Here is a 21,475-nt window from a genome sequence, read left to right on the forward strand (position 1 = left end):
CCATCGTCCAAGCCCTTGTGGGGCTTTTCACGGTGTGAATTTGCTTATGCTCACTCAGTTATGCATACTTACAGAAGGCTTTTTCACACTTACTACATGTACAGTTTTTCACCAGTGTGAGTTCTGTGATGTTTGGTAAAAGACGAGCTGTGAGCGAAGGCCTTCCTACATTGTTCACACTCAGAAGGCCATACCGCTGTGTGAGTTCTCGTAGGCTGAGGTAGGGATTCTGATTTGAGCACTTGCCATATCAGTGTGGCATCTCTAGTGCTGAAAAAAGAATGAAGGCTTTCCCACTCTCGCTGCATTTGTAGGGCTGTGATCCGTGTGCATCCTCTGAAGTTTAGTACGTGGTGTTCTGTACACAAAAGCTTTGCCAAAACCTCTTACATTTATAGGGCTGGGATAAATCATCGGTGCATGGTTAGGGATGGAATCTGAGAAAAGGTTTGGCCATGTTCTTTACACCTATAGGCTTTCTCTCCAGTATGAATTCTCTGAGGCTGACTGGAGTCTATCTTCAGAAATATTTCCCATACTCGCTGCATTTATGATGCTTTGCCCCAGTGTGAATCCTCTGGTGTCAGGTGAGATTTGACTGTGGGCCAAAAAGCAGAGCCACAGTGGTTGCATGAATAAGGCTTGTCCCCACTGTGAATTCTCTGAGGATGGATGAGGTGTGTGTTCTGGTGGAATAACCTGTGTTGGGGGGGTCTCTGATGCTGAGAAAGGAATGAGCAACATTGCACTGCTCCCGCAGGTAAGATTTCACTCCGATGTGAACGCTTTCCTGTTGAACATGGAATGAGCTATGATGAAAAGTTTGCCCACACTTGCACACGCATCGGGTCTTCCTCCAGTATGAGTTCTCTTGTGCTGGGTAAGGGGTGAGCTCTGAATAATATTTCCCTCTTCTTAGCTTTGCATGGGGGCCGCTGGTCCAAAATCTCATTGCTGTGTTACCTTACCTGCTTCCCACTCAGGCAGGCTTTTTTTCTGTAGAAACTCTTTAAGATGTGTAACTATGCTGGAGGTCAAAATCAAGCTTTTTCTGTTAGATTCTTGACTACTCATTTCAGGGTGGGGAGGGGAGAATGAAGGTTATTCCCTCAAACCCTCCTTCACTGAAAAAGGCAAGGCCTAGCAATCTCTTTGAGAGAGATTTCTTTTGTGTTCTCACGTGAGTGGTTTTCTTCAAATAGAGAGTCCTAGTATTCATTCTTTTGACATCTTCTTCCTGGAAGTCTTGGTGAATTTCAGAGTCACCATGCTAATTCTTCCAAGCTGAAAGAAAACATCCTAGTGAATCTCTTGCATGGAGCAAAGTAGAACCCTGTAAGCTGCAAGACTCTTCTTCTAAAGGTCTCAGAAGCCATAAAAACAAGCTGACCAGTCACCAATGGGTTTGTTCCTTTAATCTTAGTAACTCAGCAGAATGAGATCTGAGGATCACGGTTGGAAGCCAGTAGTCCTGGCAGGCAAGTCTTTAAAGTGGAGCTGTGGCTCAAGTGGGAGAATACTAGCTTTGAGCAACAACAACAACAAAAGCTCAGGGATAAAGCCCAGGCCCTGAGTTCAAGCCCCAAGACCAGGACCAAAAAAAGAAAGAAAGAAAGATTAAAAAGTAATTCAGACTTACAAGTGGTGGAAGAGATTCACATAGGGTGATGTGATCATTGTTCATGAGGGATTTGCTGGCAAGTCCAGCAACAGACACACAGGAAGGAAACAGAAACAAATGGAAACCCACCACCACCATCCAAGCTGAGCTGAGGGGAAAGCATGCAATACTTGTGGTTTATATTCAAGGCGTGAATGTTAGGAGTCTCTAAAAAGACTAATTCCAGGAATGACAGAAAAATGAGTGTCATAATAAAGTAGTCTCCACCTATGCCCACCCATACTTGTCCCCAACATCCCTGGAAGATACAGCAATTGATTGCTTTTAAAATTTCCAGCCACGTATGGTGGCACACATCTCTAATCCCTGCTATTTGGAAAGCAGTGGAAGGAAGATCACAATCCAACACTGGCCAAAGGTAAAAGCTCCATAGCCTAGCGATAAAAGAAACTAAAAGAAAGAGCTGGACATTTATGACTCAAGTAGGATAGAGTGTTTACCTAGTAAGCACAAGGCCGAGTTCAAGCCTGAATATTATTATCCACTACCTTCAAAAATGTCCAAGGCAGCCGGGCGCTGGTGGCTCATGCCTGTAATCCTAGCTACTCAGGAGGCTGAGATCTGAGGATCGCGGTTCAAAGCCAGCCCGGGCAGGAAAGACCGTGAGACTCCTATCTCCAGTAAACCACCAGAAAACCGGAAGTGGCGCTGTAGCTCAAGTGGTAGAGTGCTCGCCTTGAGCTGAAGAGCTGAGGGACAGCGCCCAGGCCCAGAGTTCAAGCCCCACGACTGTCAAAAAAAAAAAAAATGTCCAAGAGGCGCTGGGAAGGTGGCTCAGTGGTAGAGTGCTTGCCTTGCATGCCTGAGGTCCTGGGTTCGATTCCTCAGCACCACATAAGCAAAAAGAAAAAAGCCGGAAGTGGCGCTATGGCTCAAGTGGTAGAGCGCTAGCCTTGAGCTGAAGGGCTGAGGGACAGCGCCCAGACCCAGAGTTCAGGCCCCATGACCGGACCCCAAAAAAAAACAAAAACAAACAAAAATGTCCAAGTCATTCTACTGGCTATTTCCCACATACTTTCTCCAGCTCACTTACTTAGATAAGTCTCACTTCCAATCTCTATCTTCTTTTGTATTGAATATCGACAAGGCTCTTTCATTAGAAAACCATTCAAGCACTGCCGTGAGAGGAGGGGTTAAGGTAGAGAGATGGATCAATTGTCCCAGTGGACAGAAAAAGAGACAGCTTTTGTCTAGGGAAATTAACAATTTACACCATAATTCTTGGGATGAGAATGTGAGGAAAAAAGCAGGCTAGTCCATTTCCATGTTGTAGTGGTTGATAAGAGCTAAGAGGCTCACAGACTTCCTGCAGAGGCTGGCTTTGAACTGCATGCAATCCTCAGATCTCAGTTTCCTGAGTAGCTAGGATTACAGGTGTGATCCACCCAGTGCCCAGCCTGCCTTTTTTTTTTTTTTTTTTCCTGAGCACAACTCAAAACTGAGAGCACAGGTAACATTCAAAATACAGTGATAATCATTGTAATTATTCAAGGTACCGGGTGGTTCATGCCTATAATTCTAGCTATTTAAGAGACTGAGATCTGGGAAATGATGTTTAAAAGCCAGCCTGGGGAGAAAAGTCTGCAAGACTCCAGTCTCCAAAATAACTAGCAAAAAAGCCAGGCTGGAGATGTGCCTCAAGTGGTAAAACATAAGCCAAGTAGGCCTGTGGCTCGTGTTAAAGCACCAAGCAAGCAAGCTGGGAGATTGAGAAGCTCTTGAGTTCAAACCCCAGTGGCACCAAAAAATAAGATAGAAAACAAAAAGGCAATACACATCTACACATGTAGTCCATTTTTTGTTTTGTTTTGGTTGGTCATGTGGCTTGAACTCTGGGCCTGGGCGCTGTCTGAGCCTTCTTTACTCAAGTCTACCGCTCAAGCAACTGTGTGGCCTTTTTGCAAGAGGTTCTGTGTGCATGCGTAAAATACCCTAGCAAGTCGATGGAACATGGGGATGGGGCAACTTCCCCCAAGATAACTATGAATCTAGCTCCACCTGGTTCCTAAGGTCTCATTAAAATCAATGCTGGAAGCCAGACCTGGGTACCAGCCTGCCATCGTAGCTTCTCAGGAGGCTGAGATCTGAGGATAGAGGTCCAAAAGCCAGCCCAGGCAGGAAAGTGTGACGCCTATCTTCAATAAACTGTCAAAAACTGGAGCTGGAGCCAGGTGCCGATGGCTCATACCTGTCATTCTAGCTCTTCAGGAGGCTGAGATCTGAGGATCACGGTTCAAAGCCAACCTGGGCAGGAAAGTCCATGAGACTCTTATCTCCAATGAACCACCAGAAAACCAGAAGTGGCGCTGTGGCTCAAGTTGTAGAGCGCTCACCTTGAGCTGAAGAGCTGAGGGACAGCACCCAGGCCCAGAGTACAAGCCCACTGACTGACAAAAAAGAAAAACCTCAGGGTCAGCACCCAGGCCCTGAGTTTAAGCCCCAGGACAAGAAAGAAAAAGGGGGGCGGGGAGGGAGAAAAAGGATAAAAGAAAGTTACTACAATGGCAAAGAATTGGATCAACTATTCAAAAGTATACTCACATTTTTTCCCATTGCCTTTTAGACATTAAACATGTTACAATGCCTCTAGTTAGGTCCAAGAATAGAAAATAAGTGGGGATTTTTTGTGGCAAATCTGTGACCAGGAAAATAAAGAACTAGACATCTATGTCACAAGACTTTTGACTCTAAGGTCCACCCAGACTTTGTCTCCTGCTTAGGTGACAGTGTCAACACAGGGGAACTAGGAAGTTGCTAGGCAACCACAACCTCTGTGACCAGCAATGAAGTGGCCCCCACCATACCCAGCTTCACCCAGTGAGGGAACATAAACACCACTGAGCTCTGGGCTCCAACTTCTTGACAGCTTACCACAACAGTACTTACTGCTAGGTTGTTCTGAGTGCTGTTACCCACGTGCCTCCATCACTGGATTACTTTGAAGTTTATTATTCTTATTACTTTGAAGGGACCTCCCCTTTCTAGTGTAAGACCCAGGCCAGAAGGGTCTTTTCTTCTTTTTTTTCCTTTGTCAGTCATGGGGCTTGAACTCTGGGCCTAGGCACTGTCTCCAAGCTCTTCAGCTCAAAGCAAGTGCTCTAATGCTTGAGCCACAGTGCCACTTCTAGTTTTCTGGTTGGTTCATTGGAGGAGATAAAAGTCTTACGGACTTTCCTGCCCAGCCTGGCTTTGAACCTCGATCCTCAGATCTCAGCCTCTTCAGTAGCTAGGATCACAGGTGTGAGCCACCAGTGCTCAGCACGAGGTCTTTTCTTCTTGAGAGATTTCTTTTTCCAAATACCCTCCCACCACCCAGCTTCCCCACCCTAGACAGAACAATGTCACCATCCTACATGCCTTGATTGAACTCTTTGCCTGGCGTTATTAGGGTCCTGATAAACTGTGGCCGTATTTCTCTAGACCCTACCTGACCCATGTGACAACCGGCAGGGCAGGAAGTCCCGCCCTACTCTGACATCACCTTGCCCATGGATCTGGCCCTGGGGGGGACGGGGGGTTGGGCATCAAGAAGTGGTTGAGCAGTTGGGCTGCAGAGTCTGGTGGGAGGGGGGGGAACATCACAAGGCAGTTGGAGCGGGGGTAGGGCACCACACACACACACACACACACACACACACACACACACACACACAGAAGGCAGTTGGAGCAGGGGTAGGGCACCACACACACACACACACACACACACACACACACACACCACACACACACACACACAGAAGGCAGTTGGAGCAGGGGTAGGGCACCACACACACACACACACACCACACACACACACACAGAAGGCAGTTGGAGCGGAGGGCACCACACACACACACACACCCTGGGCTGCAGGGGGCTGTGTGGGGAACTGGTCACACACACACACACACACCCCAGCCACACACACACACACACACACACACACACCCCACACACACACAGGCTGCAGGGGGCTGTGTGGGGAACTGGTAACACACACACACACACAGGCTGCAGGGGGCTGTGTGGGAACTGGTACCACACACACACACACACACACACACACAGGCTGCAGGGGGCTGTGTGGGGAACTGGTGGGAACAGCCACCAGGATCACCTACCCAAGACTGTTGCCGGTCCAGGCCTCCCAGGAAAAGCAGCAGAGAGCAGGAGGAGACAGAGGCTCACCTCCTTGGAGGTTTGGTGGTGGAGGCTACTCTGGGTTCTGGGTATCCAGCCCAGGACAATGTCGTTGTCGGAGGCCCCCTTTCTAGTGTAAGTAAAACTCCTTTGTCACCTCTAGCCGTGCCTCGGTGGATTTTCTCACTGAGGTCATTACATTCACACACCACAACAAATCCTTGCTAATTTGATCTCTTTTAATATTTGCTTTCCTAATCCCAAAAGTCAGGCTGACACAGGACAATTTAACCACTGTAAACACTTAATCTCTTGATTTCCCTTTAGTCTCTCCTATGCATTTACATTTAACAAAAATGTTATAGATATATGGCTCTGAAGAGCTTTATTATCCATTCAATGTTCCTATTAGCCTGTGGCTATTTTAGGGTTTATACTACAATGTTGCATGCAGTCATAACTTTCTAATCAGTCACTTGGGTTAATATTTTTGTAAAATAGTAACACCAAGTATACATTGTCTAACTATTCATTTAAATAGTTTCCTTAAAATGGTAATACTGTAACCAAGATATATATGCAGTTCTACAAATGGTGCACACATTGAGTGCCACGGTTCATGCCTGTAATCCTAGCTACTGAGGAAGCTGAGATCTAAAGATCAAGGTGCAAAGGCAGCCTGGGAGGACAAATCGGAGAAACCCCATAACCAGTAAAAAGTTCGAAGTGGTGCTGTGGCTCAAGAACAGCACCTATATCCTGAGTTCAAGCACATTAAAAAAAAAAATCTGACTAGATTCAGTTATCTCGTTGGTAACAATGGATCCAAACACTAAATGGAAATCATGAAATTCTGGGGATAAACTGCCACCTAGAATTCCAGATTCAAACTACCAATCAAGCACAAGGCCAGAGAGAAATGTTTAGGTAGGTTAAGTGCTAAACAGTTTTGCTCTCTCTGTTCTCCTTGGTAAGTAATGTCAAGCTATGCTGCAGTGAAAGAAAGACTAAAGTAATTGATTCAGGAAGCAATGGAACCAAGTATAACAGGATAACAGACAAGGGGCAACAAAAACAGACTAGAGGGGCTGGGAATGTGATTTAGTGATAGAGTGCTTGCCTAGCATACATGAAGCTCTGGGTTCGATTCCTCAGTATCACATAAAAAGAAAAAGTCAGAAGTGGCTCAAGTGGTAGAGTATTAGTGTTGTAGCCAAAAAAGCTCAGGGACAGTGCCCAGACCCCAGAAGTTAAAAACAAAAACAAAAACTCAGACTAGAGCAGGAGCTAGAGGTACCTGGAAGAGAAATATATAGGGGAAAATGGAGAGAGTACATTGGGTAGACAACTTGGAAATGACTGAAGATGTGCTATAAAGTTACATGCTTCATACAAGGTAAAGCCAAAAGCAACTAAAACCTATAGTGAAAAAAAGCAAACAGCTGTTCCCCAAAAGAAATACAAATACAAAAGCTACGATCTGCGGTGAACAGTATTCAAATGGCTATCAGTGTTCATGCCATTTATTTTCAACTTTTAGCCAAAGCAGAAAACAAATCATACAACAATATGGTTATAGAATAGCAGTTAAAAAAATTATCAGACTTAACAATGTCAGAGGTGGGGAAGAGAAAAGAGGGGATAATATTCAACAGCTTAAGGTGAACTGAGACACTGGTTCAGTTAATTCAATAAAACTAAATACGTAAATAAATAATTTATTATTGATTATAAAATTCTTGCTCTTCATAGAAAATATGAAAACTACTAAAAAAAAAAAGTTTAGCTGGGCCTGCGTGGCTTACACCTTTAATCCTAGCTACTCAGGAGGATTGAGATTCAAAGGCAGTCTGGACAGGACAGTCCGTAAGACTCTTACCTCCAATTACCCACTAAAACCCAGAAATGGCACTGTGGCTCAGGCCTGAGTTCAAGCCCCACAACAGACAAAAAAAAAAAAAGTTTCATTACCCATAATCTTATTATGCAGAATAACTTCAAATCTAAGCTCTAGAATTTACCATCTAATCAATCAGCTGTGAACAAGTTGATTTACCATTTACAACATTTCATATTTCTCTCAGGTAATTTGTTCACATACTTTAATACTAAAAAGTTAGTATATGCAACAGCAACCATATATGCAAATTGTGCTGCATATATAATTTTCAAGCAAGATTTTTTTTTTAATAGCCAAAGGAAAACTAGATATACATCATGGTTTTATATTTCTCAGTATGCCCTTGGGCTGCTAGGTAGAGGTTCCCTAGAGATGAGCCCTGAACCAAAGCTTAAAAGGTTAGGTGATAGGGCCAGTGTGGAGACTGGTGGGCACGTACATAGTCCAGGCACTGAAGCAGGTGTGAACAAAGGCACAGAGGGAGCAGGGTGTGCCTCCGATGTGGTAGGAGGAACGTTGAGAATGGGGTTGGAGGCCTGGCCAATGAGATTACCAATCTGTCTCACTGGCCAATGAGATTGGAAGAGCTGTGTAGAGCGTGGGGGAAATTCCTGACAAGTTTTCCCAGCGGAGAGGCGAGAGAGAGAGAGAGAGGGGTTAGTAGAACTAGTTTGCTCTGGCACTCCCAGAACCTAGCACATTTACCACAGGGAACTATTTTCATCGTGAAGGGTGATACGCAACCAGTCTAATCCAAGGGTTTTCAGGTGGCAGTGAAGGGAATGAAGCAAGGTTTCCATTTTGTCTTTGATGTTTTGCCAGCCCTGAGTTTGAACTCGGGGCCCAGGTGCCAGCTGCTTACCACTGGGGCCTTCCATTACTTTGGCCTGTTGGGTTTTGTAGGACTGCAGTGGCTCCTACTTTGGCTACATATTGCAATGCCCTATAGAACTGTTTTACAATATTGGGGGCAGGGGGTTGGGAGGGCAAGGATGGTAAGGGGAAACAGAGGAGGAGGCAACAAGGCTTGATAAGAAACTCATTACCTTGCTCATGTAATTGTAACCCCTCTGTATGGTATTTTCACATACATATTGAGGCTTGAAAATGCTTTAAAAATCCCCCTAGGTGGCGAGATTCTGGGGGCTGACACCTGTCACTGTAGCTACTCAGGAGGCTGAGATCAGATGACCCAGGCTCAAAGCCAGCTTGACCAGGCAAGTGTAAGGCTCTTAAGCTGATCATTGGTGGCTCATGCCTGTCATCCTAGCTACTCAGGAGGCTGAGATCTGAGGACTGCAGTTCAAAGCCAGCCTGGGCAGGAAAGTCTGTGAGCCTCTAACCGCCAATAAACTATTCAGAAAAAGCCAGAAGTGGCGCTGTGGCTCAAATGGTAGAGTGCTAGCCTTGAGCACAAAGAGGCTCAGGGACAGTGCCTAGGCCCTGAGTTCAAGTCCCAGGACTGAGCAAAATAATAATAATAATAATAATAAAAATAATAACCCTCAGGGACAGCACTCAGGCCCGGAGTTCAAGCCCTAGTATTGACACAAAAACTAATAGAAAGTGAGTAAATGATCGAACCTCTCTGCAATGTATTACAGGTGATGGGTGATGGAAAAGTGCACAAGTTAATGGCCAAGTACTGCTTTCTATGCATGAAGTACAAAAAGATCTAGAAAGATCCAAGGCATTATTCCTCAAAAACTGAACCTATTGCATAGTTTTATGAATCTCTTTGTTCATGGGAATGAAGGGCCTGTGGTAACAAAAATATCTTAGTCTGTATCTTCATCCTTTGACAAGTTTTCACTTTCCAACATCCTGGACTTTCTCCAAAACCAATACAAGGAGCCAGGCTCTGGTGGCTCACACTTGACTGCTCAAGAGACGGAGATCTGAGGATCACGGTTCAAGCCAGCCCAGGCAGACAAATCCAAGAGACTCATCTCCAATGAACCACCAGAAAACGGCAAGGTGAGGCTCAAAGTGTTAGCCTCAAGCAGAAAAGCTCAGGGACACCACCCAGACCCTGAGTTCAAGCCCCGCAACTGACAAAAAGAAAAAAGGAAGGGGCTGGCAATGTGGCTTAGTGGTAGAGTGCAAGAGCACTTGCCTAGTATGCATGAAGCCCTGGGTTCAATTCCTCACTACTACATACACAGGAAAAGCAGGAAATGGCGCTCTGGCTCAAGTGGTAGAGTGCTAGCCTTGAGCACAGAGCGGTTCAGGGACAGAGAGATCCCAGGCCCTGAGTTCCAGCCCCAGGACCAGCAAAAAAACAAAAGGGGGGGGGGGAGGAAGGCCTTAATTATCCTATTCTTCCTCCTCCTCTCCACTCCTTTGGCCCTTCTCAGAATTGGAAGAGCTCTAAATACCATCTAGGTTGCTAGAATGAAAAGCCACAGTAAATGGCATCTACCCTCACCCTCAGGTGGGCCTGGGAGGGCTGACAGTGGAAACTTCCTGCCTATATCTCCAAGGAAGTTCATTTTTGATTCCTCAAACCAGCGACAGTAGTTACACCTCACCCAGAAAGAAATGTGATGGCAATTTGGGGGAATGGAGGTATTGATTTTAGCAAATGAATATGACTGGTATATAGAAACATCTCAGTTAATTCTGAAGGGCTAGGTCATGCAGACTATGGGGGGGGGGGATTCAGCACAGAATTGCCAGGGGTCCCCAAGACAGTAAGGGAGAGGCTGTTTCCTATTTCTATTTGGGGAGAAATAAATGGTTAATAGTTTTATTTTAGGGATAGCAATGATAAAACGTTATCTGCAATCCCCACTCTTCAGGAGTAGAGGAAGGAAGATCATGGTTCGAGGCTGGCCTGGGCAAAGTTGGCATTTATAACGAGACCTTATTTCATAAACAAGACAAAAACGCAAGTGCTAGGGGCATGGCTCAAGTGGTAGAGTGCTTTTCTAGCATGAGAGACATGTTGGGATCAATCTCGAGTACCACAAAAAGGGGTGGGAGGAAGCAATTGTTTTAAAAACAAAATTAGACCCGACACTGGTGGCCCACACCTGTAATCCTAGCTACACAGGAGAACTGTGGTTTGAAGCCAGCCCAGGCAGGAAAATTGGTAAGACTCTTAGCTCCACTGAGCTACAAAAAAAAAAGCTGTAAGGGGAGCTATGATTCAAGTGGTAAGAGAACTAGCTTTGAGAAAGAGAGGCTCAAGGATACTGCACAGGCCCTGAGTTCAAGCCCCAAGATCAGCCAAAAAAAAAAAAGCAGGCAAAAATCCCCTTTCCCCAAATAAGCTTATTAGCAGTTAGCTTAGTCTGACCCTTTCCCCAAAATGCCACATTCCCTTTCAGAAAACACGAATGCTTCGGATACAGGTGAAACAAAAACCCTTGCTTTTAGGGGCAGAGTTTTTTTCTTCCAACTTGGCTTCTTAAATGATGGTCTCATGTTTGTACTGCCTTTTACTTAGTTGTTTAGGTTAGTCGTGGGACTGGAAATCAGGGCATTATCCCTGAGCCCTTTTGCTCAAGGCTAGTGCTTGACCACTTGAGCCATAGCTCCACTTCCAGTTTTCCGGTGATTCACTGGAGATAAAAAGACTCTTGATGGATTTTCCTGCCTGGTGGCCTCGAACTGCGATCCTCCTATCTCAGTCTCCAAATGAGCTAGGATGACAGGTGTGAGCCACCAGTCGCTGGCCATCCTGCCTTCCTATAAACTAACTCAAAAGGAGAAAGAGGAATAAAAACCCAACAACACAAGTGCTTCACGTTAGGGAGAGAAGAGGCTCGGTCCTTCTCGTCCCTTTCCTTGTTATTCTACAAGATGGGTCCTGTGGTGTCGCATGAGGTGCGAGTTCGAAATGAAGGCCGCACTACACTTGGCACACTCATAGGGTTTCTCGCCGGTGTGGGTTCGCTGGTGCACCGTGAGGCTGGATCTCTGCCTGAAGGCCTTCCCACACTCGTGGCACGTGTAAGGCTTCTCCCCGTTGTGAATCCGCTGGTGGATGAGCAGGTAGGAGCTGCAGGTGAAGGCTTTCCCACACTGGCCGCACACGTAAGGCAGGTCTCCGCTGTGGATCCTCTGGTGGACGATCAGACACGACAGCTGGCTGAAGGCCTTCCCACACTCGCTGCAGTCGTACGGCTTCTCGGCGGTGTGTATCCTCTGATGCACGATCAGGTGGGAGAAGCAACTGAAGGCTTTGCCGCACTCCTTACACTCGTACGGCTTCTCGCCCGTGTGGCTGCGCTGGTGCACGATCAGGTTGGCGCTCTGCGTGAAGGCTTTGCCGCAGTCATTGCATGCGAAAGGTTTCTCCCCGGTGTGGATCCGCTGGTGGACGATGAGGTTGGAGCTCCGCGTGAAGGTTTTGCCACACTCGTTGCACTCGTAGCATTTCTCCGTGATGTGCACTTTTTGGTGGCGGGCAAGCTGGGAGCTGTAGCTGAAGGCTTTGTCGCAGTCGCTGCACTTAAAGGTTTTCTCGAGCGAGTGGATTTTCTGATGCACGGTCAGATTTGAGCTCTGCGTGAAGGCTTTGCCGCATTTGGCACACACGTAGGGCTTCTGGCCCGTGTGAATTCGCTGGTGCACCACGAGGTTTGCACTCTGGATGAAGGCCTTGCCACACGCGTGACACTCAAAGGGTTTCTCGCCCGTGTGGATTCTCTGGTGCACAACAAGATTGGCACTCTGACTAAAGCTTTTGCCACACACACTGCAAGTGAAAGGCTTTAACCCGGGCTGTATTTTTTTATTTTTCACAGCGCCAGAACTGAGGTTATCGGTCCCCTTCGATTTCTTATGTTTCTGGCCTTCTTCTTCTTTAAAACTTCCAGAAAAGTGATAGTCTTGTATGGTTACTTTTCGGAAATCTTTCTTCTCCCTCTTTCTTCTCTGCCTCTTCAGCATGGTTCCATTCTCACAGATTTCTTCTAACTCCGGCCCCTGAGGGCCAGCTTTCTGTTTTCTTCCTGGTAGGATGGGGTGGTTTTCGGCTTCATGATATGGCTCAGGTTTTGGAACGAGCAACTGTAGGGCCTTGGTTTCAGCATCTGAACCAAGAGGACAGACAACACAAGAAAATGTGGTATATGGATACAATGGAAGTTTACTCATCTGCTAGAATGATCTTTTTTTTTTTCTTTGGTCGGTCGTGGGGCTTGAACTCTGGGCCTGGGCGCTGTCCCTCAGCTCTTGAGCTCAAGGCGAGCACTCTACCACTTGAGCTACAGCGCCACTTCCGGTTTTCTGGTGGTTTATTGGAGATAGGAGTCTCATGGTCTCTCCTGCCCGGGCTGGCTTTGAACCTCAATCCTCAGATCTCAGCCTCCTGAGTAGCTAGGATGACAGGCGTGAGCCACCAGCACCCGGCGCTTGAATCATTTGCAAAAGATCTGGAAAGAATTATGCTCAGGGAAGGGAATCAGGCCCATAGAGAAAGAGAAAAAGGTTGCACGTTTCATATGGGTAAGATAGAATTAGTGTGTGAGTAAATAAATAAAATACTTCAGGTACTGCGCAAGTATACACAAATGTATTAACTGAAATACAGAAAAGACAGAACTCAAAACTGAAATTCCTCAATAAAAGAAACACTAGGAAACAAGTACTAGAAATGGGTAGGATGGGATCAAGAGGAAGGGAATATATGAAGACAACTAGAGAATAAAGTTGAGAATGTAATGTAAATCCTGCAAAATAAAGAAGTATGAGAGGTGTGGGTGAGGAAGGAGGAAAAGGTGAGAATGTGGAAAGAGGTAACATCGATTAAGACACATTATACTGTCAGGTGCCGGTGGCTCACACCTGTCATCCTAGCTACTCAGGAGGCTGAGATCTGAGGACTGTGGTTTGAAGCCAGCCCAGCTGGGCAGGAAAGTCCGTGAGACTCTTAAATCTAATTAATCACAGAAAAAGTCAGAAGGGTGCTGTGGCTCAAGTGGTAGAGTGCTAGCCTTGAGCAAAAGAAGCTCAGGGACAGCGCCCAGGCCCTGAGTTCAAACCCCAGGACTGGCAAAAAAAAAAAAAAATCACTAGAGTGGACCCTTCTTCCCTTAGCTAGCTAATTCTGGGAGGCTCATGATACCCACAAAGCCCAAGAAGGCATCTGTCTTTGTGGGTACTTAGACAGAAAACTCAGCGAACAATACGTTTGAATAAAATGCAGACTGGTGTTAGAAGTATGGCTTGGTTGGCAGCGCACCACAATTAGTGAAAGTACCAGTCCCGAATTTTGAGTCCTGGTCTTGGGCCAAAAAATAAAAGATAAAACTGGGAGTATACTTCTGTTTATCTGCTAACTTGAGAAGATATACAAAAGAAGCCACTTCTTGGGCCTGGTCCAGTGGCTCAGTTGTATTCTTAGGTACTGGGGAGGCAGAGATCAGGAGGATTGTGGTTTGAGCCCAGTCCAGGCAAAAAAGAAAAATCCAGCTGGGCACCAGGGGTTCAGACCTGTAATCCTAGCTACTCAGGAGGCTGAGATCTGAGGATCACAGTTCAAAGCCAGCCCGGGCAGAAAAATCCGTGAGACTCTAATCTCCAATAAACCACTCAGAAAACCAGAAGTGGCGCTATGGCTCAAGTGGAAGAGTGCTGGACTTGAGCTGAAGAGCTGAGGGACAGCGCCCAGGCCCAGACTTCAGGCCCCACGACCAACAAAAAAAAAAAAAAGGAAGAAAGAAAAGACTGAGAAACCCCAGGGTCAACTGGGAGATCAGGAAGTTGACCTTACCTAGAGAAGTCAGGTTCCTGTGAGACTCCAGCAGCTCGCTCTTTGCCAGGGCCCCCGGCCAGGAACAATTGCCAGGAGCCTCCTGTGTTGTTAGGACTACTGCCATGTTCCAGAAGGTGTTCTGAACCTAGACACAAGCAAGCAGAGCTGGTTTTATGATGGCGGGGGCAGTGTGATCACAGGATGGAGGATGAGCATGTTTGTTTCTGAAATCTACAAAACATTAAAGAATAAATGAATAAATAAATAAATGGAATAGGAAGCCAGAATCTACCCAAGCCCAGCAACTATGGGAAACGGAGCAGAGAAATGAGGCTGCCATTTTTATTTTATCTCCAGTGAATCTGATGGGAGAAAAGCACATGGGAGTCACTGGTGGCCTGTCATCCTAGCTACTCAGGAGGCTGAGATCTGAGAATTGAGGTTAAAGGCCAATCTAAACCAGAAAGGCTAGGAAACTCCAATTAACCACACAAAAACCAGAAACAGAGCTGTGGCTCTAGAAGCAATGCATGAACCTTGAGCAAAAAAGCTCAAGGAGAGCCCAGTGCTGGTGACTCACGCCTGTCATCCTAGCTACTCAGAGAGGCTGAGATCTGAGAATATCGTAGTTCGATGATAGCTGGGACAAGAAAGTCCCTTGAGACTCTTGGTGCTGTGGCTCAAAGTGGTAGAGAGCTAGCCTTGAGCACAAAGAGCACCAGAACAGTGCCCAGACCCTAAATACCAGCCCCACAACCAACAAAAAACAAAACCAGAAAAACTCAAAGAGTCTTGACTAGGAAACAAGATGCTAGATTCAGAATCAGAGGATCAGAGTCCTCCTTGAAATGAGGTAAGAGGCCATCACTTACCTTTTGCTCCTCTTCTGATATATTCAGGTCTGTCTGAGGGCCAGCCCCGGGGACCCACACATGTTTGCTGGCTGCCTGACTTAGGGTAGGTTCATCCTCTTCCTCTTCTTTTTTCACCTTTATGGGGCCCCAGGGAGCTAGGGCCATGGTAGCTCTCAATCCTGCAGGCACGCCTCTTCTCAGCCAGGGAGGGCCAATAGCTAGAGGTTGCCCAGCACAGATCAAGCCCCATTTAATCTGTACTTTGAAAAGCCTCTTCTTGACTTTCCAAGGCCAAGAGAAATACCTATTAAAAAAAAAAAAAAAAAAACAATATTGGACTGGTTGCCAATGGCTCAGCCTGTAGCTACTCAGGAGGCTAGGCCGGGCAGGAAAGTCTGTGAGACTCTTATCTCCAATGAACCACCAGAAAACCAGAAGTGGCACTGTGGCTCAAGTGGTAGAGCACTCACCGTGAGCTGAAGAGCTGAGGGAGAGAGCCCAGGCCCAGAGTTCAAGCCCCACAACCGACCAAAAAAAAAAAAAAAAACAATATTGGCACTGATTACAGATATGTCCAGATGCCACGTGGCCAACGGCCAATTTCTCTAGGGCCTGGCCAGTAGGCACGGTAGCCCAGTGAATGTTTCGTCCTCTCTCATAAGATGAAAGATGATGCTAGGTAACAGTGGCTCACGCCTATAATCCTATTTACTCAGGAGGCTGCATAGGAGGATCTTAATTTGAACCAGCCAGGGAAGACAAATATGAGAGATTCATGTATCCACTTTTAGCATCACTCCCTTTTTTTTTTTTTTTTGCTAGCCCTGAGGCTTGAACTCAGGGCCTGGGCACTGTCCCTGAGCTTCTCTTGCTCAAGGTTAGCACTCTACCACTTGAGCCACGGTGCCACTTCGAGTTTTTTCTGTGTATGTGGTACTAAAGAATTAAACCCACGGCTTCATGCAGGCTAGGTGAGCACTCTACCACTGAGCCACCTTCCCAGCCCCTGCTGTTTTCCTCTAAAAGTTAACATATTACCTGAGTACCGGTGGGTCACACTTATAATCAGGGCTACTCAGGAGGCTGAGTTCTGAGGTTTGAGTTCCAGGTTCGAGGTTCAAAGTCAACCTAAGCAGGAAAAAGTCCGTGCGACTCTCTAATTAACCACCCATTGGAAGGGGTGCTGTGGCTCAAGTGGTTATAGAGCGCTAAGCTTCAGCACAGAGAGGTTCAGGGACAGAGCCTAGGCCCTGAGTTCAATTCCTAGGCCTGACAAGCAAAAAATAAATTTTTTTAAATAAGCCATGGCAGAACTAATTGACAATACTGTCACCAGACTTGTGATTGAGATCTTAAACAGAACTGGAGGGATTCCAACCCACTCCTGAGGGCGTTCCCATCCCATCCACCCACCCATCCCACCCATCCACCCACCCACCCATCCCTCAATCCACCCACCCATCCATCCATCCATCCACCCAGCCATCCATCCACCCATCCATCCATCCATTCACCCACCCACCCACCCAGCCAGCCAGCCATCCAAAACAGAACTGGAGGGATTCGAACCCACTCCTGAGGGTGTTCCCATCCCACCCACCCACCCATCCATCCATCCACCCATCCACCCACCCATCCATCCATCCCTCCATCCACCCACCCATCCATCCATCCATCCATCCATCCACCCACCCAGCCAGCCAGCCAGCCAGCCAGCCATCCAAAACAGAACTGGAGGGATTCGAACCCACTCCTGAGGGCGTTCCCATCCCATCCACCCACCCATCCACCCACCCATCCATCCATCCATCCACCCACCCAGCCAGCCAGCCAGCCAGCCATCCAAAACAGAACTGGAGGGATTCGAACCCACTCCTGAGGGCGTTCCCATCTCATCCACCCACCCACCCACCCATCCATCCATCCATCCACCCATCCACCCAGCCAGCCATCCAAAACAGAACTGGAGGGATTCGAACCCACTCCTGAGGGCGTTCCCATCCCATCCCATCCACCCATCCACCCACCCATCCATCCCTCAATCCATCCATCCACCCATCCATCCACCCATCCACCCACCCATCCATCCCTCAATCCATCCACCCATCCATCCATCCATCCAAAACAGAACTGGAGGGATTCGAACCCACTCCTGAGGGCGATCCCATCCACCCACCCATCCATCCCATGTCCTCTCCCTCATTTTCAGGGCCCTTTCGGGCAGCAGGCGGATCCCAGGCCAGCCCCGAGTCCTGGGGCACAGTCACCACCCTGGACAGGGAACCCCCCCCAAGCGGAGGACACGCCCAGGGCGGTCCTTCCTCCCCCCCCCGAACCCCTCGGCATCCCCATCCACCCACGCGACACGGCGCGCTCACCTGGACGCCCAGCCCGGGACGGCGGAGGTCACCGGCACCCGCTACTCCCGCCCGCGCGAGAACAATGACCGGACAGGAAGTACCTCTGGCTCCAACTTCCGGTTCTCCTCGACGGGCCCGCCCCCACCTCCACACCATCCAGTCTCTCTAGGAATCTCAGAGGTGGTTTCCTCTCGATGGTTACCTCCCCCCTCCTTACCAAAACCACCAGTGGGTGCTGTGGAGCCAGTTTACTGTGTGGAATTGAATCTCTCTGTTCTGAGCTGGGCACAAAAGGGGACAGGAATGATAGGGTGGAGAGGCATGGAGGTCAGGCTAAAACAGAAACAAAAATCAAGCCCAGGCCCTAGTGGCTTACCCCTGTCATCCTAGCTACTCAGGAGGCTGAGATCTGAGGATCGAGGTTCAAAGCCAGCCTTGTTAGGAAAGTCCATGAGACTCTGATCTCCAATAAACCTCCTAGAAAACAGAAGTGGCGCTGTGGCTCAAGTGATAGAGCCCTTGCCTTGAGCTGAAGAGTTCAGGGACAGCGCCCAGGCTCAGAGTTCAAGCCTCACAACTGACAAAAATAAATAAAAATTTTAAAAAATCAGTTTGTGAGTCTACTTCTAGGTATCTTTTAAGTTCTTCCAAACACTACTCCATTCACTCTTTGTACGTGTGTGTGTGTGTGTGTATGTGTGTGTGTGTGTGTGTATGATGGTTCTGGTGTTTGAACTCAGGCCCTGAGCTTGCTCAAGACTAATGCTCTACCACTTTGAGCCACAGCTCCATTTCCAGCCTTTTGCCAGTTCATTGGTGATGAGTCTCATATTTTCTGCCTGGACTAGTTTTGAACCTCAATCCTCAGATCTCAGCCTCCTGAGTAGCTAGGACTTTAAGCATGAGCTCCACTTCTGGTTTTTCTGGTAGTTCATTGGAAGCAACAGTCTCACAGACTTTCCTGACCAGGCTGACTTGGAGTCGTAATCCTCAAATCTCAGCTTCCTGAGGAGCTAGGATTACAGGTGTGAGCTACTGGTGCTTGGGTTTCATGTGGCTATTTATCATGTTTCTCTACTGTTTTCTGTTCCTATAAACTGGTGATTAATTAGGTCTACAAAACCTAAGTTGAAGGCAAATTTTTCGGCTCATTGCATCACATATCACATCACATATTATGTGGGCTTTTATCATTCTACATTTTTGTTAATTGGTTAATGAGGTAAATGCCAGCTTTCTCCATTACATAATCTGGGTTGATTCTGTGTGTGTGCTAGTACCAGGGTTTGAGGCTTGAAGGCATTTCACTCTTAAATAGCATCTTTCACTCAAAGTTAGCACTCTGACACTTGAGCCATTTCTTCCATTCTGGCATTCTGCTGGTTAACTGGAGAAAAGAGTCTCTTAGAGGGCTGGGAAGCTGGCTCAGTGGTAGAGTTCTTACCTAGCATGCATGAAGCCCTGGGTTCGATTCCTCAGTACCACACACACAGAAAAAACTGGAAGTGGCTCTGTGATTTAAGTGATAAAGTGCTATCCTTGAGCAAAAGAAGCTCAGGGACAGTGCCCAGGCCAGGAGTTCAAGCCCCAGAACTGGCAGAAAAAAAAAGGAAACTAAGAAATGATTTGTCCCACGTAAGGGGAAGAATTAATACTTTAAGATCTTCAGGCTCTTCAGCTTTTCCCTCACTGTAGGATACTTCCTAATCTAATGAAGAACTAGCCTTCAGTAGCCTTAGGGTTGACATACTAACATTTATTATAATAATCAATAATCGAGTAGTTTGTTAGTTTATTATAACAACATACTATCAACCAGTCAGAAGATGCAATCCTGATACACAGGTATTTGTAGTCCTCAAGCATTATAGGACAAATGAAACTTACAAATGAGCAGTGTTTCACACCTGTCATCCTAGCTACTCAGGAGGCTGAGATCTGAGGACTGCAGTTCAAAGCCAGCCTGGGCAGGAAAGTTAGTGAGACTCTTATCTTCGATGAACCAGCAAAATAAGCTTAAAGTGGTGGTGTGGCTCAAGTGGTAGAGCACTAGCCTTTGAGGGCAAAAGCTCAGGCCCTGAGTTCAAGCCCTAGACCTGGGAGGGGGCGGGAGAAAATATCTAAGATGAATGGAATTCTTCATTCTTTATAAATGGAATTAATGAGCCTGCATAATACCATGTTCTACACTTTGGGCAAACCTCTTTTAGGGAACTTTATTGACAAACCAATTCATAAAGTACTTCTGTAAATATTTTCACTGAGCTCCCACAACAACCCTGTGAGGTAGATATGTGTCCACATTTGACTGACGAGGAACCAGACTAAGTGGTGGATTTAATAATGTCGTGTAACCTGGGTTCCATTCCTCAGCACCACATAAGCAAAAAGAAAAAAGCCAGAAGTGGCGCTGTGACTCAAGTGGTAGAGCGCTAGCCTTGAGCTGAAGAGCTGAGGGACAGCACCCAGGCCCAGAGTTCAGGTCCCACGACCGGACCCAAAAAATAATAATAATAATGTCATGTAATAAGGCAAAGAGTCAGAACTGGAACCCATGTCTTGGGATTCTAAATCCAGCGAGCTTCTTAGGTTGTTTTCAAACACTAGACTCTTATGCACTCAATCGCTATGATCTGTTTATATGGACAGATCACACTGTCCATATAGATTCTCTGTCGCAGTGACATTTTCTTTAAGATGTTCAATATATGTATTTTCAGAAACAGCGGCTTCTTAATCCAAACGCTATTTTTGCCGTCATTGACAAGGACACCATTACATTTTGTAAGACACAAGCTGTTTCCTCAGGGTTTTCAGCTGCTCTCTTTCCCAGTGTCACAGTAAAGGGCCTGTAATAAATATCCTTTAACCAGGCCGGGTGTCTGTGGCTCACGCCTGTCATCCTAGCTACTCAGGAGGTTGAGACCTGAGGATCCTGGTTCAAAGACAGCACAGTCAGCAAAGTCCATGAGACTCTTATCTCTAATGAACCACCCAAGAAAGCCAGGAGAGCTGTGGCTCAAGTGATAGAAAGCTAGCCTTGAGTGGATAAAGCTCCAAAACAGAACCTAGGCCCTGAGGCACTATATATATACATATATATATGTATATATATTGTATATATATATATATACAATATATGTATGTACAATATATATACATACATATACATATATATACACTATATGTATGTACAATATATATACATATATATATATATAAAACCACAATTTGGATTGTATTTTCCAAGATAATGAAGTCTACATCACTTCCTCCAATTTGTCTATCAATAAGTTGATTGGTTGGACGTCAGTGGTTCACACCTGTAATCCTAGCTACTCAGGAGGCTGAGATCTGAGGATTGCGGTTCAAAGCCAGCCTGGGCAGGAAAGTCCATGAGACTCTTATCTCCAATGAATCACCAGAAAACCAGAAGTGGTGCTGTGGCTCAAGTATTTGCCTTGAGCTGAAGAGCTGAGGGACAGCACCCAGGTCCAGAGTTCAAGCCCCATGACCAAAAAAAAAAAAGTTGATTGCATTTTTTTTCCTTTTGGAACTAAATATCACTTCACCAACAGTAAATAAAGCAGGGTATATTTCATTTTACATATAACACTAGATCCTTCTTTTTTTTTGTGGTGCTGAGGATCAAACCTCAGGACCTTGTACATTCTGGGCAAGTATATTCTACCACTGAGCTACATACCCATCCCTACACTAGATTTTCTGAATATCTACCTTAGATTCACTGGCATTTTGTAGCCAAGAGATTTCCTCCACAGTATGGCTTTTCGCTTGCAGATGGACATTGGAAGTCTGAGAGAACACATTAGCAGAGTTACCGCACCCACGAGG

The 21,475-nt window shown here is 46.5% G+C and overlaps 1 protein-coding gene across 2 annotated transcripts; it reads right to left on the minus strand.

Annotated features, from left to right (window-relative positions):
- Nucleotides 1-6,029: 6,029 nt before the first annotated feature.
- Znf35 (zinc finger protein 35) lies at nt 6,030-21,392 on the minus strand. Of its 2 annotated transcripts, none has more exons than XM_070017596.1 (4): nt 21,359-21,392; nt 15,279-15,564; nt 14,425-14,551; nt 6,030-12,742 (listed from the first exon to the last, which is right to left on the minus strand). In XM_070017596.1, exons 1-4 carry the CDS (start codon nt 21,373-21,375, stop codon nt 11,496-11,498), a joined length of 1,677 nt encoding a protein of 558 aa, XP_069873697.1. In that variant the 5' UTR covers nt 21,376-21,392; the 3' UTR covers nt 6,030-11,495. The 2 variants fall into 2 exon arrangements, with proteins under 2 accessions (XP_069873697.1, XP_069873696.1); XM_070017595.1 differs by lacking the exon at nt 21,359-21,392 and adding an exon at nt 17,639-17,725.
- Nucleotides 21,393-21,475: the final 83 nt, after the last annotated feature.

The sequence above is a fragment of the Dipodomys merriami genome, unplaced genomic scaffold, assembly GCF_024711535.1.
Source record: "Dipodomys merriami isolate MVZ:Mamm:240054 unplaced genomic scaffold, mDipMer1.0.p SCAF_125, whole genome shotgun sequence".
Taxonomy (NCBI): Eukaryota; Metazoa; Chordata; class Mammalia; order Rodentia; family Heteromyidae; genus Dipodomys; species Dipodomys merriami.

Bases quoted from the DNA above. Each gene is read 5' to 3' on its own strand.
- Znf35 (XM_070017596.1), bottom strand. The intron at 14,552-15,278 runs GTAAGTGATGGC...GCTTGTGTCTAG, and splicing joins TATCAGAAGAGGAGCAAAAG to GTTCAGAACACCTTCTGGAA. The intron at 12,743-14,424 runs GTAAGGTCAACT...CTCTTGGTTCAG, and splicing joins CAGGAACCTGACTTCTCTAG to ATGCTGAAACCAAGGCCCTA.